Here is a 15,569-nt window from a genome sequence, read left to right as displayed (position 1 = left end):
AGAGCGTGAAAAACTTATGATTCTAAATATGCAAACTTTATTGAAAGTCTTGAGTTCCTTCCTCCTCAATCTTCTAAGTCATTATAAGAGAGTTGTGAGGACTACTTATAAAAAAGAGTTTAAAGATTCTCTTATGTGAAAAATGAGAAAAGAGTTATAATAAGGGTAGTTGATCTTTGTCCATTGAAAGAAGATTGTTAGTGAAAACCGATGACCTCGATGAAAGATGAATCGAGAATAGACATAAGTCATGACGATCGAACCACTATAAATCCGATGTGCATTTCCTTTGTAGTTTTCATTCTTATTACTTACTAGCTTAGTTGCTTACTACTTTTACTCATATTCTAAGTTAAATATATTTTCAATACAAGTTAGATCGAATGAATTTTAGAATCATTTTATCTTATCGAAAGTACTAATTTGCCCCCTCCTCTTAGTACCTTTATGGTCCTAATAAATTTGACACTTATATCTTAGTATTTTGCATTGTCAACCTATTTTACATCTTATTTTATATTTTTTTATTATCAACCTAGGGATTTGTTATTATGTAATTTTGCAATTGTGATTTTATACATGATAGAGAAAGCGAAGAATATAGAAGAATGAAGACATGGAGATGTATTTTTTATCCTTCATGCATGAAGTAGATGTAGAAGACGATGTAGTTTTTTTATGGTTTGTGATTGTATCAACTCTAATATTGATTTTAGATAAAATGATGTGGAATTTGTGATTGCATCATCTCTAATATTAATTGTTGAACAAAATAAACATTGAAATGTGAAGCTTCAAATGTCAATTTTTTTATATTGATTATTAAAAATTGATAGGTTGTCAAAAAAATACTATTGACATGATAGTTCATCACTAATATTGTTTTCATCTACATAATTATTAGTGACAAATTCAAGTAATTATCATTAAAAATTTTATATAACATTTTAATAACAGATCAATTCATCATTGAATTATCATTATGTATTTATTTAATTAAAAATTAGTAAATGATATAAGATATCATTAAAATTTTTCACCAAGACATTTAGTGACAAAATTGTCCATCACCAAATGTTGTCACAGATATTATTTCATCAATTTATTTATTTTTAATTATAAATTTTAAATATATTAGTCATAAAAATAAGTCATCACTAAAATCTATAATTAGTGACAAATGTACCTTTTATTATCGCTAAAACTTTTAACCATGAGACCTAGGCTGATGGAAGCTTGTGACAACTCACACCGTCACTAGTTCAATAATTTTTTAAACTTTTGGTGACAACTTTCGTCAGTACCTAATGGCTATTTTTCTTGTGGTGTTTTGATCCACTAGCATTCTAACGAGTAGAATCAATCTTAAAAGAGGAATGCAAAGGAACATTAGAATACTTCCTTCCTCCACTTCTAGCTAGCTTTGATTAAACTTCTAGTGCTATTTGATAAGTATTAGATCATATTTATAGTTGTTTTATCTTCACTTTCATCGCAAATCATAAACTCATAGTTCACCAATAATATATCTTACAAGTTGTTATTTTGAATCTTGAGTGTTGTTTCAGACCATCAACTTGTAGAATTTTTTAATATAATCGATTATAGTTTTGCTACCATATTGAATATTATTAAATTATAATAATAAATTTTAAACATAATAAAATGAAAGAACATTCTCACTAAGTAGAGATTTCATTTCTCTCAAAGCGAAATCTTCATCTTCCCTTCCCGAATATACATCTTTTATATCGAGTCCCATCAAATTAAAGTATAACCTTAAAGTATTACAATAATTAATTTTACTTTCTATCTTTGGATATCTTCGGGTACTCAAAGAATTTCTCAATCACAATAAGACAATAAAAAAACTCTTCAAGTTGAAGTTAATCATAAAATTCCGATAAGTCAACTTTGATGTTATCATTTGTACACGAAAAAACCTCTCAATGGATAGATCTCTTTGAATGCGAAGGGATTCTGTCTTTGATTCTATTATTTGCATAACCATAACTTGAGCCTCGAGCATGGGTTCCTTATGCTCGAGCCACATGATAAACTCTTCAACTTATCTTCATAGTGCTTTAATTTTGCTATATCAGCTCCTGCCGCTTTTAGTTATTTTAAGAAGGAAGCTTTAAGAGCATAGTGAGGGAAACAAAAGAAAGAAAGAAAAAAAGGATAAGAAAAAAAAGATATTGGAGAATAAAAGAGAACTCATTTTTTTATAAAGATATTAAGAGTTGGTTTCAAAATTAGAATGCCACATAAATATTTTCTTTTTCCCTATCTCTTATACATTAAATTCTCAACCATCTAATTACTAAGTTCTAATTTATCAAATGTTAAGTATAAATTATAATACATAATTAATTTATTATGCTTTGTACTTGATTTGAAACTTCTACTAAACACAATGTACCAATCATTTCTTGAACTTTAATAGATATGAACTTAAAAATTTATCATGTTGAAATGTGGAAACATTCAATGCTCACCATGCTGCCACCTGTCTGGATTCTTAAACTGCTCTTGCTTGGAAATGGCTTCCACTAATATCTTCGACGTCGACTGTGTCATTTGCTTTCCCTTTTCTTCGTACAAAATGTGTTTCGCGATCCTTCAAATATATCGAAGTTATGCGACGCAGCTAACTGTGGTCACCACGTACGGTGCTTCACATGCAGAATTTGATTTAATGCATATTTATGTGCATGCTTCAGGATCCGTAGTCAAGTTGACGTGGTCTTGTTTTCTCCTTCAATCCCCTTGAGCATCTCTTCAGGTTGGAGCTGCCATCCTCCATTTATTACCTCTTCCTAGCAGGCACCATGGCACGGACCACTATTAACTCTACATTTCTGTCGTCTTTCCCTTGTCGTGTTCCAAACCACTCAATGTGTGACCACTAGATACTGTTTTCATATTATTTGTGCCACAATATACTGTTTTTTCCCTCAGAAGTAACAAAGTAAGCAAAATGACTCCAAAAAAAATGTTTGATGGCGAACATAAAATAATGAATAATATGTTGTGCAGCAACCACGAGAGTATCATGATGCTAAATCAGGAACTATAGTGCTAAGAACAACGACGATAACATAGACACTCCTACCTATTCATTGTTCTTTCCACAGTATAGATTGCCATGAAGACAAGTGCTCTTCCCTCGCAAGCTGATTCATGAATGGACGTCAGCATCTTTAGGTTTTCTACTATCTTTTTCGTACACTGAATTATGTTTTCATCCATCTTCTGAGTAATAAGTATAACTAACTGCTCATCCCTTGCAAGCTACTTCCTGAAGATCGAGGAGAACCTGCACGTACTTACGTGACACACACTGGTGCTCAGTTGACTTGAAGAAAGATCCGTAAGGGCTCAACGATCTGCTCTCATTAGGGAAGAGGATGCCACCAGCTATAATAATCCCATCACTCTTTGAAGTGATTGCTTTATCATTCCTGGTGAGGCAACACTGGTGCTTCTAAACTGTAGTGGAGACCAAAAGCAAATCAGTAACTAGAAAACACAGCAGGAAGCAATCCACCAGTGAGGCTGTTGGATGCATCCAAACCTTGGATTTTATTGCCAGGGAAAGCATGCCATCGACAGTGGAAGATTGCACCGAGAGCAGATCCAAATGGAGGTTGCTTATAGATTCCACTATCTCGAACACCAAGCTTTCCCTCCATGGACAGTGCATCTCTACCAAAACCTCTTTGTCCTTCAAGGTGACGTTTACCTCGATTGGTCTATCCTTGGTCGAGATCCAGAGGTGCTCGGCATTTGATCTATCGACGTCAGATACTTTCCGCTTCTTTGCTAAAGAATTCTCGCCATTCACGATCTCTTTGTTCCTGTAATTGTCAGATGATCGCTTTGCTACATCAGGATGCTTCCTGCTCTCCGCAATCTCAAGCTCCGCTGAATCCTGGCAGGATTCCAACTCCAGCAGTCTTCTCTTAAGATCTTTCAGATAATCTATGGTGTTACCAAGGACGGATGCCTTGTCGACCTGATAAAAAGATAATTACAGCAAATTAAATTCTATAACAAAGGTGAAAGGTCAAAGATATATTTTCCCAAATAAGAGGCAAAACATTTCTAGCTTATCACCAAAATTTTGGATTCGGTAAAAATTGTCAGAAACTTCACATGAACAGAAATATACCGAGAAAACCATTTGATACCACTCTAGAAGTATATCTTCCGTCAGGAACTAATTCTACTACCTTGCTGATAGACGGAATAAGTGATCTCAAAACAAGAAATTTCTCCTTCAACTTCTCTCTTCTCCTCCTCTCTGATAAGACATGACGTACATCGGACTCTCCCTCTGGCTTGCAAGTTTTTTCCTGCATCCCATTTTCTTGATGCCTCTGCAGGCGTCCGTCATGCAACCATGTTATATCCACTAGAAGTTTCTTTAACAGCTTCTGAGACATGCTAGTGAATGGTTTTGGTGGGTTCATATCAATTCTCCAGATTGCAAAACTGGATTTATGAGAAATCTTCGGGTAGCTTGAAACTGGTTTTACATGTTTTGAATTCTGTAAAATGACAGCAACTGCCTTTGCAGACTGTGAATCATCACCATCAAGATCCAGTGGAACTATCCTGCTAAGGCTTCTCTGCTGAACACCGTCAACAATCTGGTTGTTTTTCCTTTCTCCCACAGTGCCAGAGACAACTCTCTGAACATTAACAAAAGACATCGGTTCATGCCCATCAGAATCCAAATAGCCATGTAGGACATTGCTGAACTCATCATCTATAAACTGCCTACTCTGAGTCTGAGATATGTCATTTAGCCCATCAACTCCAAATGCATCTTCTACCTTTTGCGTGGAGCAGCCATCATTTAAACTGCCATCTGAAGAACCTACAATTAGTTCTTCACGTATGCTTGTATGTAGCTCCTCGACCCTGCATCGGACTGGTTCTGTTTGTTCGATAGGGGCATACAAATGAAATGGAATGTGTGTTGGACCATTGCCCAATTGGGTTTGAGGATCAACGATCAGATTCTGGTCCTCCAAGTCGAGACAGTCATCTATGTTATTATCAAGATTAGGGCATAAATGATCTTCGTCGTTCTCAGCCATTCGACGACCGGATATAGATTGCTCAGAGCAAATCGGATTTGGTAGCTCCCAGAGAGAACTTGTGATCTTCTCTATGATGGCAGGATCCTCCAAAATCTAAAGTCACATAAAATTAAAGGAGAGATAGTTGTATGAGAAGTATAATAGTTCAGAATACCTACTTGAAATCTTCATAAGAACAATCAAATAGAACTTACTAGATCAGTTGTTCCAAGCTCTAGTACACCATCCATGATAGGGATGCACACCACTGTCTGCAAATAGACGCCATGACAAATCATAGCATAACTCGCCTAGACATATTTTCACTTAAAGATTATCGAGAGAGACTATCACGGTGTAATTGGTCATTTGAAACTAAGACTGTAATCGTACCTGAATAGATGCACTCTAGATGATGTGTGACGTGGTCCAAATTAATCATTCCGCGAGTAACATATCAAAAATTAAGGCAGTAGCCAATTTTAGCTTCGTGCTCTAATTACATATTTAATTACAACATTGGAAAATTTAACTGGTTAGGTATACTACCTTTGCTAAAAGAGAGCGTGAAAACATCTTGCAATTTGCAAATTGAGAACCGTTCAACCAGATGTGTTGATTGTCTGCAAATGCTTTACCTGGCAATCTGAAGAACAATAGAAAACTAACATGTGTTAGAATTAAACTTATCAAAGGTGTAAGTTCATTCAATCAAGAGGTGAAACGTATTAAAGGCCTAGAAGAATAAATCAAATTAACGATTGATTCTGGAAAGAGTCTTTTGAAAAAAAAAAGATATTAAATATAATGAATATAATCTAAAGAACAACGTAAAACATTTAACTAAGATATATTGGAATTAAGATTATCAAAGTGAAATATATTAAGGGCCCATACAAGAATAAACTAAATTAACTAATGATTATTGAAAGAGTCTCTTGAAAAATAGAGATTTATATTAAATGCAATAAACGTATTGTACCATATGGAGGCTATATAAGCCCCATCTATTGAGTTATGAAATATAAAAAGTTTTTGAGTGAAACATAGAATATTTTATCTTGTCATACTTTTCTTTATATGATAGGTTTATCTCTTCTCCCTACATAGTTTAACATTTGGTATTAAAGCTAAGTTAAGCTATAGCCTTTTCCTCGAGCATCAGCCAATTTCAAATCCCTAGATTGATAAAAAAAAATTACGATATATGGTGCATCTAAATGAAGATCCTTCTAAGCTCCCAAGATATATAAGAGTTTGTAAAAGAAAGAGTAATGAATGCAAAAGTGTAAAACTAACTCAAAGATAAAAAAAAGTAGAAAAAAATTTTATTCATGATTTACTAAGAGCTTGATGATATAATGTTCGAGATCATTACTCCAGTAAATACTTTAAAAGAGACTTGGGAAATGCTTCAAAAAACATTCGGTGGTATGGACAAAGGAAAAAAGCTCTATCTACAAGTTTGAACAATTATGAGATGAGTTTGAACAATTATAGTAAAACACTTTTGAATCTTGTCTTATTACATCTCAAAAATTATTCTATCATTCATCAAATAAGATGAAATGATGAACAAATAAGTAATCAAAGAGTAATAAAAAAAATACTAAGATCTCTATATCCAAAATTTAATTTTATTATTGTAGCAATTAAAGAGTCTAAAGATTTAGAATAAATATCTTTAGAATAATTAATAGCTTCTCTTGAAGTTCTTGAACAAAGGCTTACAAAAAGAGAAGAAGAAAAATCTATAGAGCAAGCATTACAAATTAAGCTTACTCTTAAAAATAAAAGTGAATCAAAATCTTTAAAAAGAAAGAGGTCATGGACAAAGAGGAAGATATAACAAAAATCAAACTAATAAAAAATTTTAAAACAATAAAAGTGATAGAGAAAATTCTAGCTAAAGAGGTCGAGGTTATGGTTGGGAACATCTTAAAAGAAAAGAAAGATGTTTTTCCTAAACCGAACTGGTTTGTATTTTTCTTTATGCTTTTTCTTACTATTACTAACCGATTTAGTTGCTCACATTCTAAGTTAAACTTATTTCTGATATGTATTTTTTTTTTATCAAATTTTCAAATCAAAATTTTATTTTGAAAGCACTAATCCCCTGCCCCCCCTCCCTCTCTTAGTGTCTTTATGATCCTAATAGAGATGGCCAACTTAGGCTTAATGATTAATGATTTATTTCCTCGGTATCAAAATTATACAAGATAATAAAGAAATTATAATCTCAAAAGAAAATTATGTAAATGAGATCCTAAAGAAGTTTTCCATGGAAGATTGTCACTCTACTATTACATTTGTGGAATATGACACCAAGTTGACTAAGAAAAGTGAAGGTAAACAAATTAACCCAACTCTAAAAGTCTAGTTGGATGTTTAAGATATTTAACATGCACTCGATCTGATATATTATTTGGAGTTTGTTTAATAAATAGATATTTTATTCCTAAGATATCTCAATTAAAGGTCACTAAAAGAATTTTGTGATAATATTAAAGGGACAATTAACCATAGCATATTCTATTTATTATTGAAAAGGTTGGAGCTCATTTGATATAGTGATAGTGATTGGGCTGGAAGCTACAATGGAAGAGTATAATCAAATTTGTAATTTATTTTAGTGAAGCCATATTCATATGATTTTTAAAAACATAATATATCGTTGCTCTATTAAGTTGTGAAGTTCTTATGTTTGTCATGTAATATGGTTAAGAAGACTATTCCAAGAACTTCATATATAATAAGAGAAGTGAACCAAGATTAATGTTGATAACAAATCAGCTATTACCTTAGCTAAGAATCCTATCTACTATGAAAGATTAAAGTATATCGATACATAATTTCATTTTACAAGAGACCATATCAAAAACAAAAAAGTGAAACTACTAAGATATACTCACAAGACCTCTCAAATTTAAAATATTTTAATAATAATAAAAAAGTATGTTAGATAGAATAAATTTAAGGAGAAAGAATATTATAATTAAACTTATCAAGATATCATGAAAAAGTTTATTACATCAAGAGGTGAAACACATTAAAAATCTATAAAATAATAAATCAAATTGACTATTGATTTTTAAGAAAAAAAAGATTCATATTAATATAATGAATATAATATGTCAACTATAAACTCCATATATGCTAGGCTATGAAATATAAAAAAAATTAATAAAACATAAAATATTCTTTGTAGCTCTAATTTTTTCTCCTAACATAAAAAAAGCTTTCACATGGTCAGGTAGTATGATACAAATTGCTGAACAAATCCAACGAGGTAATAAATAATAAAACAAAATAATGTGAACTTTTAGTAAGAGTGCATCTAACATACAAGAAACTCAAATGATATAATCCGATACTGCTGTTACGGCACACACGAATGCTCGGTCTTGCTTACGTTAAGAAGACATGAACTTTATGTAGGAAATACTTTGTCGAGAGCTGACATAAAGACACAATAATCGGAAAGCAATGATTCACCAAATAGCATTAAAGGGATGAAAGCCACCGACACAAAATAGGCAGTCACGTAGGTGTTCCGTGTTAGTTTCCCTTAGGATGCTTTGGAAAGTATACTTTCCTCAACATTATATCATTGTTTGTTGCTTAGAAAAGAGATACGAAGCTTAGCTTCTAGTCAAAATTAAAATCTCTTGCAGAATAATGTCATCACCTGTAGAGTTGCAGGGCAGAACTCTAATTCAAACTCATCCAATCCTTCATCACTATTTTTCACTGAGATAATTATGTACGACCTCGTCCATAAAAGTTTTACAATTAAAACATCGTAGCAATAGATAATGCAGATGGCATGCGATAGAACCAGTCTCAACTTTAACCATCAAAATGATGATGGAGGAAATTAATCATGATATCTTAGTTGTCCAGTAATCATTATCTTATATTAGCAGAATCATGCAGAATTAGAGACTAGTTTCTTGAATCAAAACTTCTTTACTCTGATGACATGTATACGAGATAAATTGCATTTGATAATAAAAAGAATCTTGAAGTGACCATAAAACAAAGATATAATGACAGGGAGAAAGACAACTTTAGATTTTTAAGAAAAGAGAGTACCCTTGTCCTATATTGAATGCGAAGGACATGCAAATCAAGTAGTACCATTCTGCATCAGTCAAATCCTCCGGAGACAATGCATCACAAGCCCTTCTCATCTGCTGATTGCTATCACCCGATGAAAGTGATTCATACAATTCCCTCAGTTGCTCGCTCCTCTGAAGGCTCATTTGGTCAGCTTCAAGTTCTATTGGTTGAATCATCTTCCTTGTTTTTATTTGACCATTATAAAATCCACCATACCATTCCAAGACACTGACAAAACAAATTAACACGAAATTATGGCAAAAAGCTCAAATCACATGAAACAATCAATTGATAAAAAAGATTCACGAAGCAAAGACGAAATGTAAATTTCACCATATTATCTAGAGGAGGGGGACAAAGAACAGCCCTCTTTGCTCTACCATACGGTAGAAAGTCTGCACATCCTATTTTATTGATATTTGATAAGACGGGACCATTTTTCTGTGCAGTGTTATCATGACATAGGTCTGTTAACTGGCATTCTTCTATACGGTAGTCTAGGAAGAAACCAAGGTGAGGAATCTTATCTAATATACTGCTCACTACCTTCCTTTTTATGACAACCTGCTATCGTTCCATAATTGCACACGTTTAATGTAGTCGCTTGATGATTTTGTCTAGAGAGAGAAGCTCTGAGAATTCGTGGGGGGTGATGGAGAAACCCCATCGCCGTCAGCATCTCGCTCTCCTGAAGCGTCGCTGGCTGTCACAGAGGCTCCCCAGTCGTCGGTCCCTCCGTCGGCTACTCCGTCTACGCTCGCGGCTCCCCACTTAGCTTCGCCCGCTATTTCTAAGGTTCCCCGATCTTCCGCCCTTTCGCTCGCTAGAGAAGATGCTGGGGAGCGCATGTCTCACAGTCATCCGTCCGTTGGGAGCGCGGGGTAATCGGCGCAGTTGAATGCTGCTAGAGCGGTGGCGCCTAACGGCGGTGAAACTGCTCAACCGATTGCTGCTGGCGCGAGGGAATCGGCACTGCCTTTCGGTCCTCTGTCCGCCGGGGGCACGGGAGAACCTCCTCACCCGATTGCTGCTGGCACGGTGGTGAAGGTGAAGGTAAAAGGGTATCTTGGACGGACCTGCTTGCTGGCCATTCTAAGGATACCGTTTCTTACTCATTTCTTTCGACGTTTGCTTTTGATTGCATCAAGATCTCCTCCAATGTTAGCTATGATGAGAAGATTATGAGGCAGTGGAGGCAGCCCTGGGACTTCAACCTTGTGGTGGAAAAGTTTCTCCTCCACTGGACATCTTGAGGGACTTTGTTGACTTTCATTTTCTTTTACTGCGAGTGTTTTAAGTTGGAATTGTAGGGGCTTACATCATAGGTCAGTGAAGGATAAGATACGTTTTGTTATCCAATCTCATAGATGTAATTTGGTTTTTTTGCAAGACATGCACTCCGATGCAAATACTGCACGTAGGATGGCATGTAGGCTAGGCGGTGGATGGTGCTCCTGGGCGATATCTGTGGAGGGTGCGTCGGGAGGGATTGCTTTGCTTTGGAACTTATTCATATCCAGGTGCTCTCTTCTCGTACTGCCATTATGTAAGATGGGAGAAATGACTCATGAATTTTTATTAGGATTTATGCGGGTATTTCTTTGTACAGTAGGAGTTTATTATGGAATGACTTAATTGTATTGTTTCTTTGGGCTCTTATGGGTGATTTTAATTGTATTGTTTCAGCTTTTAACAAATTTTGTGGTAGGGTTTCACCATGAATTCATCGAAACTTAAATAACTTTATTGCTAATTTGGGGTTAACGGATTTGGGATTTATCGATCTAAAGTTTACTTGGTGTAATAGCTGTCAAGACAGTACCCGTATTCTTATATGACTTGATAGGGTTTATGCTAATAATGTTTGGCTTGATATGTTTGGTGCATAGTAGTTTCTACTTTGCCTTGTGTTTGCAATAATAATTGTCCCCGTTTGTTTCATGTTAATGGGCAAAGAAGCCCTTCTTCTCCTCTATTTAAATTTCATCAATTTTAGATTAAATATGATGATGTATGTAATATTTTCAACATGTATGAAATTTTCAGCATGCCATTCTATCTAAATGGCATTTCTTGCAAGTTGCATAGGCTTAGGGGATATTTGTCTTAATAAGAATAAGCATAGTCTGAGAAAGATTGATGAGGCCTTAGAGTCAACTAAGCAAGATATCTCGTATCTTAAGTTTAGAAAGTCTAAGGGTGGTCTTTATAAGTCGGATGGGCTTCAACTCTCTTGTCTTTACAATAGATATATAATGCAAATTAATTTGAAGTTGTGGTCTCAAGCTAAAATCAAGTGGATTGGTGATAGAGATCAAAACGTAAAGTATTATCATGCTGTGGTCACTTGTTATAGGAGGAAAATTTTCATTCACCATGTCAAGACTAGGGGGCGGATACTTTTGGACCCTATTCTTATTAAGAATGAGTTTATTGAGTTTTACTCCCAGCCTTGGAAAGATGACGGGTGTGTTGTGCCTTACGCAACTTGGTCGAACTTTCTTCACTAGGGCATCTTGGATTCTTTGATTCAACCGTTTAGTCATAATGAAATTTGATAGAATGTTAGTTCGGGTAAAAGGTCTAGACCTACGGTTTCACTATGAAGTTTTATAGATTTTATTGGGATCTTATCTCAGATTCCTTGATCTAAGTTTTTCAGGACTTCTTTGATCACATTATGCTTCCTTATGATTGGACCAAAACCTTTCTTCTTTTCATTCCAAAGATTAATAATCCTACGAAGATTAAATAATTAATCTATCTAAGTCTAAAATTTTCTTCTTGAAGAATATCCCTAAAAGCGTTAGGAGGAACATTTATAATGCTTTTATGTTTAAGGAAGGGTGTTTTTCTTCTAAGTACTTAGGGATCCTTATTGCTCTAAGAAGAATTAGTAAGTCTCACCTTTGGTGCAGCCTATTGTTGATAAAATTGAGAGTTAGTAGAGAACTTATTTGTCGCTTGCGGGTCATACTATTTTGATTAATTTTGTGTTGAATTTCATTCCTATTCATTCCTTGAGTGTCTCTTGGATATTAAATGTTATTCTTAATAAAATTATGAGAGATATTAGAAAGTTTTATTGGGGAAGCAGCGAGAACTTATGATTTACATCTCCCTAAGAATGAGAGATTAGACATTAAGGATCTTCACATTATGAAAATTGCTTTGTAAGGGAGTAGGGCTAAGAGCTTGTGAGTTGATGTGATTAGGGCTAAGTTTGGTTGTGTTAACCCTTGGAACTTGTAATTCTCTTCTAAAGATAGTTGGTGTTGGAGATTATTTTTAATTATTTTAAAAAATTATATAATTTTTTTTCATTGTTTGTGGGTAATTGTTCTACGATCAGAGTTTTTTTTTTTATCTTTGGATTTTAGATTTACTGATTTCTTTTAAGCTGACTTTTTGTAATGTTCTTGAGCTAGAATACTCTGTGCATGATTTCAGATTTATTTCAAAATGGTTCTTAAAATTTGAACAAGTTAAAATTTCTCACTGGGAGTGTTTTATTGAAGGTCATTTGTTAAATGGATTTTGCCCTTATGTCATATGATGATTTTTAGCTTTGGAAGCTTGATAATAAAGGTTTTATTTCATGTAAGTCTACTTATTGGTTTTTGCATTGCTAAAAGGATAATTCTGTGATGAATGATGACCAACGGGTAGGTTGTGAAAGTTGCCAATGCTACCTAGGTTTCAGGTATTTTGCTGAAAACTTCTTCATGGCCTTCGCACAACTAATAGATTAGCCCGATTGGATATGTGCAATACTGAGTTATGTCCTTTTTATCTATTGGAACCTTAGTCGTTTGCATGTGACCTTTGGAATCTTATAGAGCAAAAACTTAGTATACATTTTAGTTCTTTTCCGGTATGGCATGAGGGTGATTGGATTAATGAGGGTGTGCAAACGAGGGGAGATCCTAGGTTACTCTTTGAAGCTATCATCACCACTACTCTATGGTGGTCGTGGAAGGTTAGGAATAAGATTATTTTTAAGCATAAGTCTACATCTTTGAAGCTATCATCACCACTACTCTATGCATGACATTTCTATAAGAAAATTGCATTGTTCCCGACTCATGACATGGCCAAACACTCGGATGGTATTGTGTAAGGGTAAGTTTATAACCAAGTGTTTTAGAATAGGCCTCAGGTGGGATACTAGTGAATCTCTATTGACTAGGTGCAAGTATATTAAAAAGGAAAGTGTCCTTTATTATGAGGTGACTGTTTCCAAAAGATGGTTTGTAGATCATTGCTCAGGGTGAAGTCAAGATGATTCACGTAGAGTCAGACTCAGAGACATTGGTGCGAATCATATGCATGGTTGTTCCCACCTCTTGGGTGATAAAAAATATTATTGAAGATATTTGACATCTTGAATGCTTTGATTCCTTTCTTATGACAAGGGAATGAGATGGCTAGCTTACATACTAGATTAACCCATGCTTTTTTTTATTTTTTTCCGAGGAGAGTGGTCCTTTTAGTTTGTCAGTTTCAAAGCTCTTCATGTAATTTTACAGTTTAGCTAATATAATTTTGTTTGTTGAAAAAAAGAAAAACTACAGTCGCTTGATGATTCTTTCTCTCATGGGAAAAGAATCAAATGCTGGTAGAATGGTTTTTAGTTACCAACCGACTAAAATTATGTGTCGTTGTGTTTATGTTGTCATGATACAATTTGATCTACAAGGAAGCATTTCTGTGAACAATATCATTAGCAAAAACAAATATTCAAAATTAGAGCTCAACAAAATTCTTCATGGGAGTGGCATACTACAAAGTGCAGTAAAGATTAATAGTCTAATGTGAGTGAATCGTGCCGCAAAATAAAGATCAATGGACTAAAATAAGTAAAGAAGCTGTGGTCTCCATGAATTCCAAATTTTAAGAACGTTAACACAAGAATAAAAAATTTAAGTATATAAACACATGAAAAAAATATAAGAATTTGAACGATTAAGTAAACGGAACAAGATAGTAGCAAGTAAGAATAAATTTAAGAGGGACAAAGAAGTTGGAGCAGCTTCCTTACCCGGGTTGCGTCGTGGAAGCAGACCAAAAGAATGCATAACTCCACTGCATCTTCGTAACGATGGCAGCAAGCTGCTTCCTGATGTGCCTCGCTAGCAATTCTTCGTGAATCGCCGGATCTGCGGCCATTTCTTGACACAAGACCAGATCTCCACCGAAGCCACCGATTATATCTCAGAAGAAGTAATTATCTTTCTGTACCATGTCTTCTAACCCAATAAATTGCAGAAGATCATAATTAATTATAATCGTCATTTTCGATATGGAGCCTCTCCTACGAAAGAAACTTTATTATCATCAGAGGATCATATTCCATGGTATTTTCATTATGGGGATAGTGACGACACTATCTCCGGTGGTTGCAGTAATGAAGAGACAAATCCATCAAAAAGTAGTAAATGTTGGGAGGTCTTGAAATGAATAAGTGGGGGATTCTTGGAGCTTAATATGTTATCTCAAGAATTTTGTTACCTTCTTTATCTGGCACAATTTAGACCCTTAGACCACAAAAGGAAAAGATAGTACACCATAAATTAATTCGCAATAATGTGCAGAAAATGACAAGACTTCTAGTGGTTAGAAATCTGTTATTGGTCTATGGTTCGCAATAATCCGTAGAAAATAACATGTTTTCAAGTTGTTATAAATCTATTGTTGGTTTCGGGTTCGCAATGGTCCACAGAAAATGACAAGATTTCAAGTCGTTGGAAATTCATTTTCGCAATGTTTCAAAATCATTGCTCTTAGATATCTGCGATTATAGAACACTACAGCCCGGTGCAGTGTCAGATCACCTTTGCTGGACTGACAGCAGTGACTACGGGGAGGAGAGTAAAATTTCGGATTGTATCGACACAAGAAGAGACTGAAAAAAAAAAAACACAACAATAATAATTGTTGACTGGCATTGGCTTTGGCTTTTCAACAAAAAAAAAAAGACAGAGAAAATGAGTAAAGCTGAGGGTGCAGCAACACAACAATAATAATGACTCCGAATCCAATATGGACCCTCCCTTCAGATCTTCTGCGCTTTTGAATTGCCTGAAAATGTGCTATCTTTCTAACATCTAAGCTCATCAGAAACCTCATTGTTGTTCATCTAAGCTCTTAGATCAATCTGCAACAACCAGCTATTGCCACAAGTTTTCTTTCTTGATAGTGGAGGAAGGTTTGTCGTCCGATGAACAAAAATAGATTTTCTCCCTGCAAGTACAACATCTGAATCCTAAGCCAAGTATTGTTTCATTGAGACCTAAAACATGATTAAACTTCAACATTGTCATCTGTATTCATTCTCTAGATGGTGATTTCGGCTTT

The 15,569-nt window shown here is 34.7% G+C and overlaps 1 protein-coding gene across 1 annotated transcript; it reads right to left on the bottom strand.

Annotated features, from left to right (window-relative positions):
• Positions 1-3,487: 3,487 nt before the first annotated feature.
• On the bottom strand, positions 3,488-14,381 carry LOC135611583 (anthocyanin regulatory Lc protein-like). Its single transcript, XM_065107220.1, has 7 exons — positions 14,254-14,381; positions 9,186-9,440; positions 5,640-5,736; positions 5,484-5,498; positions 5,306-5,362; positions 4,236-5,204; positions 3,488-4,018 (listed from the first exon to the last, which is right to left on the bottom strand). Exons 1-7 carry the CDS (start codon positions 14,379-14,381, stop codon positions 3,488-3,490), a joined length of 2,052 nt encoding a protein of 683 aa, XP_064963292.1.
• Between the last annotated feature and the right edge of the window lie 1,188 nt (positions 14,382-15,569).

Source organism: Musa acuminata, chromosome BXJ2-5 (genome assembly GCF_036884655.1).
Source record: "Musa acuminata AAA Group cultivar baxijiao chromosome BXJ2-5, Cavendish_Baxijiao_AAA, whole genome shotgun sequence".
NCBI lineage: Eukaryota > Viridiplantae > Streptophyta > Magnoliopsida > Zingiberales > Musaceae > Musa > Musa acuminata.
The sequence above is the reverse complement of the archived record's forward strand: the minus strand, read 5'-3'. Positions and strand labels throughout refer to the sequence as shown.